This window comes from Cebus imitator, unplaced genomic scaffold (genome assembly GCF_001604975.1).
Source record: "Cebus imitator isolate Cc_AM_T3 unplaced genomic scaffold, Cebus_imitator-1.0 Scaffold45, whole genome shotgun sequence".
NCBI classification, from domain to species: Eukaryota; Metazoa; Chordata; class Mammalia; order Primates; family Cebidae; genus Cebus; species Cebus imitator.
This window is the reverse complement of record NW_016107360.1, coordinates 1,990,280-2,003,513: the sequence shown is the minus strand read 5'-3', so window position 1 is coordinate 2,003,513 and position 13,234 is coordinate 1,990,280. Positions and strand designations below refer to the sequence as shown.

Below are 13,234 nucleotides of genomic sequence, written 5' to 3'. Positions count from 1 at the left end.
AAGGACACTGCATTGTATTTATGCAGAAAAATTTAGATGTATAGTTTGAACCAGTAAGGAAAATAACTTTTAAGGGGAGGAATTGTTTATTAAAAGGTAAGTAGGACAGCAGATTATTATTGTGGGGTAACTCCAAGATTTTAGAACTGTAGCCTTTAAAACCTTTAAATTACCCCAGATTTGAGGTTTTTACAGAATGTTTATCTTGATTAAGCCCTACTGAGTCTGTGTGGTAATTTTTTTGGGGTCCAAGTTAGGTGACTTTTCAAATGTTACCCTACTTATTGATACTATTCCCCCCTCTTCCCTAGAACCTCTGTTTTGTGTGAGTGCTATGAAAATAGGTTAGTTGCAGTATAACTGCTCTTCTCCACTTAGTTTTGCCTTAACTCTTCTCCTAATCATGGCACATACCTATTGGAAGTCCTCTTAGAGGGAGCAGAATGGACCGAAGAAACATAAGTCAGTGGAGAATATTCAAATTTGTATTTTTCAGAAAAGAAGTATATTTTGGTGAGTTTAAGAAACTTTTCCTGTCAGATAAACTAAAATTCTTACTTTACAAACCAGCTATGTACTGCTTCCCATATGACGAAAGTATTTTGGCCTCTATTCTTGTACTGAAACTACTAGGATTTTTTTTTTTTTTTTTTTTTTTTGGGGGGTTTTTTTTTTTTTTTTTTTTTTTTTTTTTTTTTTTTTTTTTTTTTTTTTGCCATCATTGATGTCTAACTTTTTGAAAGCCTTTTAATGGGCCACATTATATGAAAGGAAATACTTGTGTTCTAGCAATTATTATTGAAAGAAAGATTTTTTGTTTGGATGAGTTTGTTGACTTTTTTTTTTTTCCATCAAAATAGTTTGCTACCATCACACACAAAGATTGCCCTGCTAGGTATTTCCAGTTCATGCTGCCCTTCAGGCTGTTTTCTCTAGAGGAAGGGCAATGGGATGTGTTTCCCAACCTTATTGGGAGCCTGCCACAAGGTTCATGGTTTGAACAGTAATAGTTATAGAGATAGATTAGTATTCCTCCCCCCTCATGATTAGGAGCAAGTGTTTACAAAGTTGCCAGCCAGAATTATAGATGTAGACTCACTGTGGAACACAGAAGGTAAGAAAATATAATTGGTATAATCAAAGAAAATCAGAGCTTGGATTTAATCTCTTTTATATCATATGCAACACTGTTGTTAGGTATTCTTTCAGATAAGTCTTCTAAATATTTATTAATTTCTGTAGTAACACTATCCTGATGACTTTTTTCTTTGAAAGGGTAAGAATAAGAAGAGTTAATTGTTCTTGTGCCCTGAGTATTTAAAAGTATATAAAAATGTGTAACACATTTAGACCTGGAAAGAGATTTGAACTAGTCCCCCAAATTGAAAATCTGAGTTTGCATTCTAGCTCCACCTCTAGCTGTGGGACTGTGAGCAAGTGTCTTTTCACTCTGAACCTTGGTTTTTTCTCATACATAAATTAAGTGCAATAATCCTGCCCTGTTGTGTGTTCCTCTCAAGATAATTTTCAGGATCAAAATTCATCTTACTCAATTAACATTTTGGGCATACTTTGTACCAACTAGGTGCTGGGGATACATCAGTAAATAAAACAAAGTGTTTGCTCAGTGTAGTGAAATGAAATAACTGTGACAATGTTTTGAAATGTGAAAGAATTTAGAAATTTAGGGTTTTATGCCATCCAACACCCATAATTTTACTGACAAGGTAGCTAAGGCCCAGAAAGGTAAAGTGGTTAGTCTAATGTTATCCAGTGAGTTAGTTTGAATTAGAGTCAAATTGTTCTTAAGTTTGGTTTTTTTTCTTCCACCCAATTAAATATTTTATAATCTAGGTTATTTATCTTAGTTTTCTGTTACTCTTTACTGTTATTTGCAATACTTCCTCTGTTTTCGATTCCATAGTCACCTTTCTTTTCACTTAATGTCTTAAGTTTTTTTTCTTTTGAAAACCTTCAGTGCTATCAAGCTTAATGAAAAAGCAGATGTTTTGCATCCTAGACTGATCTAAATTTATATCTTTCGCCATTTACCTTAAGTTTCTGGCAAACTAAAAAAATACAGATAATAACTACTTTAGAGGCTTCTTTGAGGCTAAAAAATGGTAACAAATAAAGTTCTTAGCATGCAGTATAACTCATTAATTTTGATTTGTTCCTTCTCTGTTAATGACTTCCCTACACTGGCTTTTTCTATTACTTTAAAAATATACGACTTACAAGAGGCTCCATGATTTCCAGTGCCAACATCAAGAAAATTAGGTCTGTTTACAATCATTCATTTACTTTAGAAATCTTTATTCTGTACTCTCTGCTGTGTACTGTGAAGCATATGATAGGAGCATAAATAACCTCTGTTCTTTAACTTACAGTCCTTTATAGGGCTCTTAACAGGGGCCTACAAACCTGAAAAAAACTGTGTTGTTTTTTTTTTTTTAATCTATCCAGTGGTTTCATAGATTTGATTAGGACCTCTCTTCTTTAACTTACAGTTCTTAATAGGGCTCTTAACAGGGGCCCTCAAGCCTGAAAAAAACTGGGTTTTTTGTTTTTTTTTTTTTAACCTATCCAGTGGTTTCATAGATTTGATTTTTTAAGGGGCCTGCCTATGAACTCAGAAAACATTTAGAACCCATGATTTATAGTGTTTGTATTTATTCATCAACTTTGAGAACTAATTACAGAACGTCACTGTAAAATGAAGTGCTTAATTTTGGATAGAGAGGGGAAGAAAATAATCAGCGTTTTGAGTTTGAAGTTGTGGATTTGAGCTTAGCTCTATTACTTACTAAGCTGTTGGCCTTTAGTGGACAAAACACATACATTTTTTGTCTGGAGATGATAACTTGTATCTCTTTATCAGGTGGTTGTTAGGATCACATGATATGACATGTGTGAGAGTACTTCGTAATGATAACATTTTATTTAGCATTAGTACCTGTTTTTCCAGTACCGGTTTGGGAAGGAAACTTTCCTTCAGCACCCTTGTGTTCTCTGTGGAATTTGGGTGCAGATTAGATAGGAGCCTTAGGGGATGAATCGTGGATAACCCATATATTTTTATTCCCCCTTTAAATGAGATATTACAGTGTAAGACAGACAGCCTTGGCCTGTGTCAGAAAATCTATATTATAATTCTATCTCTACAATTAAGTTGTAGTGTATCTAAAAGAAAATTTTATTTTACCCTGTAAAATAGTAATATTAATGCTTGTGGCAGACTAAAGAGTTGTCAGGGAAAATGAGATGATATGTGTGAAACATTCATTTAGTAAAGTATTTGCCCACCAATAAATGACATTTTTAGCAACTCACTTGACTGTGCCTGTATAATCTGGCACATAGTAAGTGTTCAGTAAATGTTAACTTCTCTGTTATTATTGTTGTTGCTATTATGTTCCAAGGTGTATACACAGATTCTTTGACTCTTAGTTTTTTTTTTTTTTTTTTGTAGAGCTGTGGGGTGGGAGGACAAAATTAAGGCACATGAAACGTGGAGAAATAAAACGATCATTTCTGTGGTATTGAGAGCAGTTTGTCATGTAGAGACAGAGTGAACCAGAGTAGCTGATGAAGACCTCAGTTGATTGAGACCAAAACTGGTTTTCAGGAATGGATTATTGGATAGATAGAGAGGAATGACATTTTAGGAAACAAGAATAGTATGAGCAAGCTTCTGAGAAAGAAGATAAAGATAGTGTAGCAGAAAGTATGACAAGCAACCTTGTTGATCTTGAAAGTGAAATGTGGGTGTAAATCCCTCCATCTTTATCCCTCTTTACCCCAAGATTAGGAGAAAGTAGATATTTTTAATGCCACTGTGTTCCTTCCTGAAGGATCTTTCCATGGAGGTAGGAGGCATAGCTACATAGGTTTCAGGGTTTGCTGGCTGTGATACTAATGATATAATATCACAGGGAATGACAGGGAATATATTCTTGAAGTTTTACCAATTTTCTTACTACTTTTTGCCTTAGAAATAATGAAAATAAATGGTATATCCCTACACTTGCAAAAAGGCAAACAAAACTCAAATACTGGACATGTGCAACAAAGTTTTATCCTTTTTTTTTGTTTTACCATTTTATATTCTTTGCCATTTAAAAATTGGGTCAAAACTAACAATACTCAGACAGGTATTGTATTTATTATAGTACAGTAAAAACAATTAGAAACTAATTTAAAATTAGAAATTTTATTTAAATATTTAAAAGAGGGGAAAATAGTTTCTTTTTTTTTTTTTTTTTTTTTTTTTTTTTTTTATTTGCATTTGCTGATATTATCTGTGTGTTTGGTCTCTGTTCTGTCATAATGTTTTATGATTTTTGAGATGGAGTCTCACGTGTCACCCAGGCTGGAGTGCAGTGGTGTGATCTAGGTTCACCATAGCCTCTGCCTCCCAGGTTCCAGCTATTCTTTCTCAGCCTCCAGAGTAGCTGGGATTACAGATGCACGCTGCCACGTCCAGCTAATTTTTTGCATTTTAGTAGAGACGAGGTTTTACTGTGTTGTAACTCCTGAGCTCAGGCAATCCACCCGCCTCAGCCTCCCAAAGTGCTGGGGTTACAGACATGAGCCACCCAGGCCGGCCTAATGTTTTTATAAACTATAAAATAGACCAGGGATAATAGTTCATTATTATTCATATAATTCACAAACTGTACAGTTTATCCACTTAAAGTCAGTAGCTTCAGTGAAGAGTTGTACAGCTTTTGTCACAATCAATTTAAGAACATTTTAATGACTTCACAAAGAAACCTTAAATCCACTATCCTTCACTTCTGCATTCCCTCAAGCTTCTAGCTCTAGGTAATCACTAATCTTTTATTTGTCTCTGTGGATTTGCCTATTCTGAGCATTTTATATGAATGAAATAAGATACATGGTCTTTTGTGCCCGTTTCTTTTACTTAGCATTATGTTTTCAAGTTTCATTCATGTTGTGGCATATATTAGTACTTACTCTTTTTTATTGCTGAATAATAATCATTGAGCACATACCACATCTGTATTTTGTCATTAAATGGGCATTTAGGTTGTTTCTACTCTTGGAATCATATGAGTAATGCTATTATGAATATTCATGTACAAGTTTTTGAGGGACAGATGCTTTCATTTCTCTTGGGTATATACCTAGGAATATAATTTCTGGATTGTATGATGTTCAGTCTTTTGAGGAACTGTAAACTTTTTCAAAGTGACTACTTTGTTACAGTTCTACCAGCAGTATATGAAGGCTTCTCTTTGACCAACACTTAAGTTATCATTGTCTTTTTGATTGTTGCCATCGTAGTGAGTGTGAAGTAGTATTTTATTATCATTTTCATCATAGTGTGAAGTAGTATTTCATTATAGTTTTAATCTGCATTTCCCTGATAGCTAATGATATTGAGCATCTTTTTGTATGCTTATTGGTCATTTGTATATTTTCTATAGATATGTGATTTGTTCTTTAGATAGATAGTTTGTTTTCAGTCATACCTTTTCCCAGTGTCTGTGAAAAATGAAATGTTCATACACCCAATGGGAGAATATTAAAATGTGTGGAAAAAATTAACATGAAAGTCACATGTGGGAACTCTGTTAACAGTTTGTTGGGTATTTACTATTCCATCATGTACAAACCATGATAGTATTTGTTTTCAGATAGTGGCTGCCTATACAAAATTGTTATCTATAGTTGAAAAAACAATTCTTACGTTTTCGTTCATAAGAATACAAAGAATAGAAAACAAAAACGGCAAGTAAATTAATTTTTTAAAAAGTCATCCTAGGTATCTTTATTACTGACAATGAAATGTTTCGGTCTCTGTCTGTAAAGTAATACATGATTTTGTAAAATGTAATTTTCTCCTTTAGATTTTCTGAATTAGCTGTATTCAGTGATAGACCCACAATCCAAAGATCACTGTTAATGTTTTAATGTATTTCCTTTTCATGTCTTCACCGTGCATACATAGTCACAATTTTTATATAGCTAAAATCATATAGCATATGCTACTTTGTACAGTTTTGATTCTAATATATTTTCTATGTATTTGTATCTTTAAAATATATTTTAATGGCTGTAAAAGTGTCTGTTCCAGGTGTCACTAAACTTTTTCTCTAAAGAGCCAAATAGCAACTATTTTAGGATTTGTAGGCCATATCATTTCTGTCACAAGTAGTCAACTCTGCCATTGTAGCACAAAAGCAGCTATGGACAAAATGCAAATAAATGAGCATAACTGTCTAGTAAAACTATTTATTAAAACAACAAGCAGCAGCACAGTAATAAAATGACAAGTAACCTAATTAATAAATGGGGAAAGAATTTGAATAGACATTTCTATATAGAAGAAATGTGCAGATCTTCTGAAGGACTTAGATCTTAGTTTTAGTAATTTTATTAATGCTCCTGTTTACTAAAATAGTTAACCTCATGATTTTAGTTTTCTATACATTATCTAACATTATACTTAAGAAGATGTGCAGTTAGCCCCATGTTATTTTTTTTCCTTTATTTTATCTTAACTAAGGTGTTCACGTCTTGTTTTTTATACTCCCGAAGTGATAACTATACTTTACATGTGTTCTTCTGTATAAATTTTTGTTATTTTCTGAGATTTGAGTCCTTCAGAACATCTGTATATTTGAATCTCATTGATGCATTGAAACATAGGATATAGAACTGGACTTCTTAAGCAGTGTTATAGCTCACTAAATACCATTTCCTTTAATACAATCATATAAAACTGCAAGCCTAAGTCTGTTTCCACCAATTTGCTTATCACTTCTGTGAATCAGATGTTTTGTTTTCTTGTTAAGGTAGAGTAGAAAGAACATTGAAATCAAAGTTAGGAACTCTGATTTGTTTAACAAAACCTTGGTCTCACTGTGTCTCCTAGAATATGTAATTTAAATTCTGGCTCTGAAATTACAGGGAATTGTGGTAATGATTTGAGATACCTTTCCATTCTAGAATACTAAGATTCTCTGGTCAGGTTGTCACTAGTCTTGATTTCTTTTCAATCACATCCCCTCCCAAAGCACACAGTAACACCACACTCCACATTTTGAATATCATTTGGGGAGTTATTTTTTTTTTAAAGCGTGTAGGATTGCTAATGAGAAATAATTTACTTTGGGATTAAAGTATTCTTCTACTCTATTGTTTTACTAATAAGGGACTTATAGTATGATAATAACATTTATTTAAACCTTTTAACATATTTCTATATGGTCAGAAAGAATGCTTGTTTCCAAACATAAAAGACGTTTACTAATCTTTTCTTAATGATTAAAACCCTTGTATCAATGAAGTAAAAACTTTTTCTACAGCAAAGCTATTGCTATTCTTTATAGAATGCTGAAAAGAATAAATTTTCAGTGTTATAAGTTTGATATTTTTTAAGTTTTCTGAGGTGTTTGTTCCCCCACCACAGTCAGTTTTAAGGAATCAGCATGAAGTCACTGAACATGGAAATAGGAAGAGATGTGCACAATTGTTTGCCTACTCCAGCCCACAGTTGAAGAGGATACAGCTAAGTGAATGGGGACAGAGGCAGATTTGTAAACATGAAGTAATGACTCTTATTTCCTTGTGTGGTTGCTAATTTAGCTCCTATGAAGGAATTCCCCATATCTTTTTGAGGACTATGGTAGGGGTTAATCATACGTTTAATATAAGTTCAGAAATGTTTCTGAAGAAGGTCAAATTAGTTTCATGATTTTAATCAATATTGACAACTAAATCCTTATAGTGGATAGTAAAAGGGGGCTCTAGAGAGATGGTTATGGTAGTATGTAGTGTTTATGACTGAATTGATGTGGTGGGGAGGATTGATTTAGTGGATTCAAAATGAAGCATACAATTACAGTTTTGCCCAAATTCGGTTTCAGGCTGAGATTTTGACACCATTAACAAAGTAGTTCTTCAAGGACTCTGAAGGATGGAAACAAGTAAAGCATTATGTATTTAGAGTAAAGACTATATATCCTTTGTACTAGGGAATTAGGAGGGGATGTTAGTATATGATTGAGAGGCTCAAAGGAGAAGGAATATTTTTCTTTCACAGATAAGCCACTCAGTTGATGTCTCTCAACCAAAAATGTCTGTGAGTCAGTTGATCAGAAGGCCCTCTAATGGAGTAAAACTTTTCTCAAAATCTACTCAAAGTTGCTTGTCAAAAATCTACCCAGAAAAGCTAGGAATTCTATTTTAATGATTTTTCAAAAATTTATATATATATATATTTTTTACATAGAAGATAAAGATCTTATGTAGAAGATTAATACATATTATTATAATTTCATGTGATTGGTTATTATATTGATCTTACTAACATACCTTGAAATGAGCCAAGTCCTTGTGTGTGTGTGTGTGTGTGTGTGTGTGTGTGTATACCTTTTTCCCTTTAGACCCCTTTCGGTTCTAAAATACTAAGATTCTGTGGACCTCTGTGTGTATATGTGTGTGTATATATATGTTTACATATATATAGTGTCTATATGTATACATACACTATATGCAGTATACAGTATACTCTGCTATTCTGTTTTTAATATGTATACATACACACATGTTATGCAATATATAGAATACTCTGCCATTCTTACTGTTTTAAATAAGGTCTTAGTAGTCATATCTCTAATGTGGCATCAGGAGCATAACATTTATTATAGGATTGTTTCTGGGGAAAAAGCAGCTTTTACTTTTATCATTTTGACATAAGGCACCTTTTCCAGGAAAGTATTCTGCCATGAATGTGAGGATCGTCTTTACTGCCAAACGATCACCCTCTTCTCTAGTCAGGCAAGTCTACAAGATGACCCTTGCATATATATTTATCATGCTCATTCCCCTCTTCTGCTCATTACTGTGTCCTTTCTTCTCTCATATAAATACTACTATTTGATCAAGACTTAAGTGTAGCCTCTTTAATGAAGCCTCTTTAAATTACAGCATACCACTTTATCTATAGATTTTGTGTGTGTAGTTCTCTTCAACAACATTTTAAGCTGATTTTGAAATGGTACCAATTCTGTGCTACTGTAGTGAAAGCTCTCTTAACTGATTTTAATTAGCCAATGCTCTCCATTCCCTTTGTATGCTGTACTGACTGTTAACCTTAGCATTAAGACTAGGCTCTATTGCATCTATCCACTTCTATTTCCACCCTTTGAGTGTTGTGCTTATCAAAAGTCAATTGTGTGATGCCTGGACCCCACCTCCAGAAAATCTGCCGCAATTAGTCTGTGATGTGACTTGAATATTGGTGATTTAGAAGAGATGGATAATCAAGCATGTTGAAAACACAGTTGTATTTGTTTCTGAGCCTATATATCCCGTTATACTTTTTATTATAATCAGATGGTTTAATTATAATCAGTTGGTTTAATTAACACTCAACTTGGATTGAAGAAATATGAATATGGCAAGGTAGTTTCTATGAAAACTGAGTCACTCACTTTGGAATTACTCAAAGCTGGTTGAAGATTGTAGTTGAATTAAGTGAGCAAAAGGCAACCATGAAATTTGAGAGAAATTCTTCAAGGATTCCACATGCAGATTTGTTCACAAATGTTTTTATTGCCATGCCATTTTAAAGAAACTGTAAACCATATGTTTTTCAGTGTGGGAACAGTTTGTAGTTTTTTCAAGACCCGAGTCATGTTAATACCACTCCGCAGCACTTCAACCAGAGAAAAAGTCGTAGTCCTACACAGAATGATTTATATAATTTAAGTTAAAATGAAATATATTCATGACTCCCTCTTTTGATCAAATATTTAAATTTACCTACTGCCCAATTACCAGTTTTTTATACACTCTGTCCCTGTGTGTGTATGTGTGGTTTTATGTAGCTAATATAATCATAGACTCAAAGATATAATAAGTGTTGTTAGAGAAAACGAACTTTGGGAAATGATGTGATTGCTGAATTTCATAGACTGACACAGATGCCTTTGATTCGAGTAAAAGGTGCATCATTTGCGGGAGTCTTTTACTTGAATCCCTGTGAATCTGTGCCAGTCCAATGCTTTTACAGAAATATTTGATTTTGGTGGTGTTTTGTGTTTCTGACGATGAGCTGTACACTACTTAGAATAGATGAAACAGCAAGGCAATTTAGAATCTCAAACTCAGCCACATATTTGGGACTTTTCTTGCCTTTTTAAGGCATTGGCATTAAGTAGCTGTGGGGCAAAAAGAGCTTCTCAGTACATATTCTATTTTAACTCTTTAAAGAGTAAGGAAGCAATTATTGTTTGTGCCTCATGTTGCCGTTCGTCAAGCACAGTGCTCTGACCCTGAAAAAGGAATCAATAAATCAGTGTGCATTGAGCGCCAGCGATAGTGTTCGAAACATTACTTTTCCACAGGGGACACAACTGTGAATAAAATAAACACAGTTGGTTGAGTGCAGTGGTATGTGTCTGTACTCCTACATACTCAGAAGGTTGTGGTAGGAGGATCACTTGAGCTCACAAGTTTGAGGCTGCACTATGAATATGTGAATAGTCATGCTGCTTCAGCCTGGACAACATAGTGAGACTCTGTTTCTAATTTAAAAAAACAAAAGAAAACAGACACAGTCAATCTGTGCCTTCTTAAGATTTCTGACAGCAAAGAATTTAAGTCTAGGTTGTAAGAGCTATAAAAAGTGAAAAGTTTGGTATTATTGGAATGTGTAACTGGAGATAGGACCTAGTCTGAAGGAATAGTGGAGAGGGTAGGGGTCAATGAAGGCTGGCATGTGGAATTGACATTTTAGATGAACTGTAATGTATAAGTGGGAATTGTCAGGTAAATGGGGAAGGAGAAGGGAAATTTGTGGAAAGTAGGCAGTGCAGAGCAAATCTGGCAGAGGGAGTAGTCTGTCCAGAGACACTGAGGTAAGAAGGTGCATATTTGGATTTGACAATGCAAATATTGAAAAGAACCTGTAGATATGTGTAATAAAGAGGAAGGAAAGGGTGAAATAGATGCTGATGAAGAGGAAATACATAAGGGCTCTTGGGTATGGAAGATCTTAGAGAAGGTACTAGTGCCTAGCCCTAATAATAATTGGTTGTTATTGCAGAGTTTTTAGAGCTGTATATATCCTATTTTAAAATTTTGACTGCTCTATGGAAATTGGAATGCAGGGGAGATGACTGGATGTGGGAGACCTGTAAGTAGGATGGTGGCAAGGGATAGGATGGTAGCATTAGAGACAGAGATAAGGGCATGCAAAATTTATGTTCAGAGAGACACACTTTATTGTTTTGTTTTGCTTTTGTGCTTTCAATTAAAATTTCATTACTTTTTGCATTCCTAGTTAACCTTCTTAATTCTTTCTTGCAACCATTCCATGAAGATGCATAAGCTTCAGGTCCCTACTGTAAATTTTTTCAGGCTAGGGTGGGTGGTGTTACTTATTCTTTTGGCCATATAGGGATTATGTGCTTTTATTGTTAAATTGAAGAAATTACAGCTTATTAGTAATAATAAACTCAAGTGTCAGTAATAAGATGCATTATGTAATAGCCCAGTTGTTTTACTAAACTAAGAGTTACATATGGGAGAATATGTTAAGCAAAGTGAAAAAGAGTTTCGACTGTTAGAATAGTTGCTATTAAGAGCTCTAATAGAAAGCTATGTAGTAGGTGCAGTAGAAGTATGGCTATTATGTAAATGAAGTATTTCTTACTCATTTTCACATTGCATTTATTACATATTTATCATGTCATGATTTTAGAAAGTACTTCACTTTCATCAAAGTATTTTCCAGTTTTGTTAAGACAAACATTACTAGAAATTGTTAGTATATACCCTTCTAATTGATAAATGGGAAGCAGTGTGCTATTGTTGTTCTTCCTAATCTAGAAAGTTCTTTTGAGTTGAGATTTATATTAAGTTTGTGTCAAGTCAGTGGAAATAAGTCAAGCAGAAGGAAAATAAATAACCTCAGAAAGAGATATAGGGTATCTGTACTTTTTTTTCTATTTTTCCTACCCTCAGCATATTTCTATATTGAAAATAGAAATCTGTACATCAAATTTAAAATAATTTGTATGTATTTGCATTGCCTGATGATTTTATTTGTTTAAAATGTCCTTACATCCTCTATAGTGAATCAAGATGAATTTAAAATGCCTTCTAAATTGGTAATTTTTATTTTGTTTGAAAATTTCAGTAAATTAAATAGCATTGTATCATGAAACAGGACAGATGTAACTTGAAAGATTATATATTCTGCTTTCTTCTAAATTTATCAGAATGAACCTTTTATGGATTAAATGAGCTGTGGTCTATGCTAAGTAAATTTTGTTTTTATAAACTTTCAAGTATGGATGATTTTGAATAAATATTCATGTTAAGATTTTTGAAAGATGCTTACACAGATTGTAATTTTTTTTTTTTAAATAAAAAAGATTCTGGAGATTGCTACGTTTAAGTTTTTATTTTAGGTTTTATGTTGAGCCTGAATATTGTTACCAAGTTTAGTTATATGCTTATATGCATGGCTCTTATATTCTAAATAATGTTAATTAATTCTTCCTCAGATTACTGAGCTTAGGGTTACCTTTTATGTTAATTTGTTTTTGTGTTCACATACTTATGGCTTTCTCTTTAGTTTCATGTATACAACAAACCATAGTTGTGCCTTAGTATTAATAACTTACATTTTTATTTGAAAGCAGCCATTTGTTTTTCAATATCAAACTGACTCTTTAAGGTTTTTTTTTTTCCAAAAAGTAACAGTAATTAAGTCAGCTTCTTTACTAGCTTCTTTATTGTATGCGTGGGTAATTACTATAATGAATTACGGTGTACTTTTTTGGTTCCTCCATTGCCTAGCATCTTCATGAATAGACTCTTTGTTTTCTGTCTGCTTGATATGTTCCTAAAGGGTGAGTTAATTTTAGTGCGATTTTATGAAAAAGAACATTTTAAAAAATCACCCAATCCAAGGAGAGATATAAATTGTTTTTGGGTTATTTGTTGTGCTTTTACCTGTTTTACTGGTATACTGAATTAATGGTAAATTTTGAGGTCTGTTGCTTTTGAGATAGAGTACTAGGTGACTTCATAAAATTAGTAATCACCTTTTTCATGAGTTTTCTAAAGGTTTTTATGTGTGTGATATTTTACAGCATTCTTTAAACCATTTCCATGTTACTAGTTATTTCTAATGGTAAAGGCGCTTTCTTTTCTTTTCTTTCTTCTTTCCTTCCTTTTTTTTTTTTTT

The 13,234-nt window shown here is 33.2% G+C and overlaps 1 protein-coding gene across 5 annotated transcripts in view; it reads left to right on the top strand.

Moving 5' to 3' along the window:
• Positions 1–13,234, top strand: part of SNX13 (sorting nexin 13) — a 139,440-nt gene that overhangs the window by 49,771 nt on the left and 76,435 nt on the right. Inside the window, exon 2 of one of the 5 annotated variants that reach the window (XM_017526929.2) lies at positions 8,745–8,811. The exons of the other annotated variants lie outside the window; for them this stretch is intronic. Within the exon in view, the coding sequence (XP_017382418.1) occupies positions 8,759–8,811 (53 nt within the window). The 5' untranslated portion in view covers positions 8,745–8,758. The remainder of the gene's footprint in view (positions 1–8,744; positions 8,812–13,234) is intronic. 5 annotated transcript variants of the gene reach the window in all.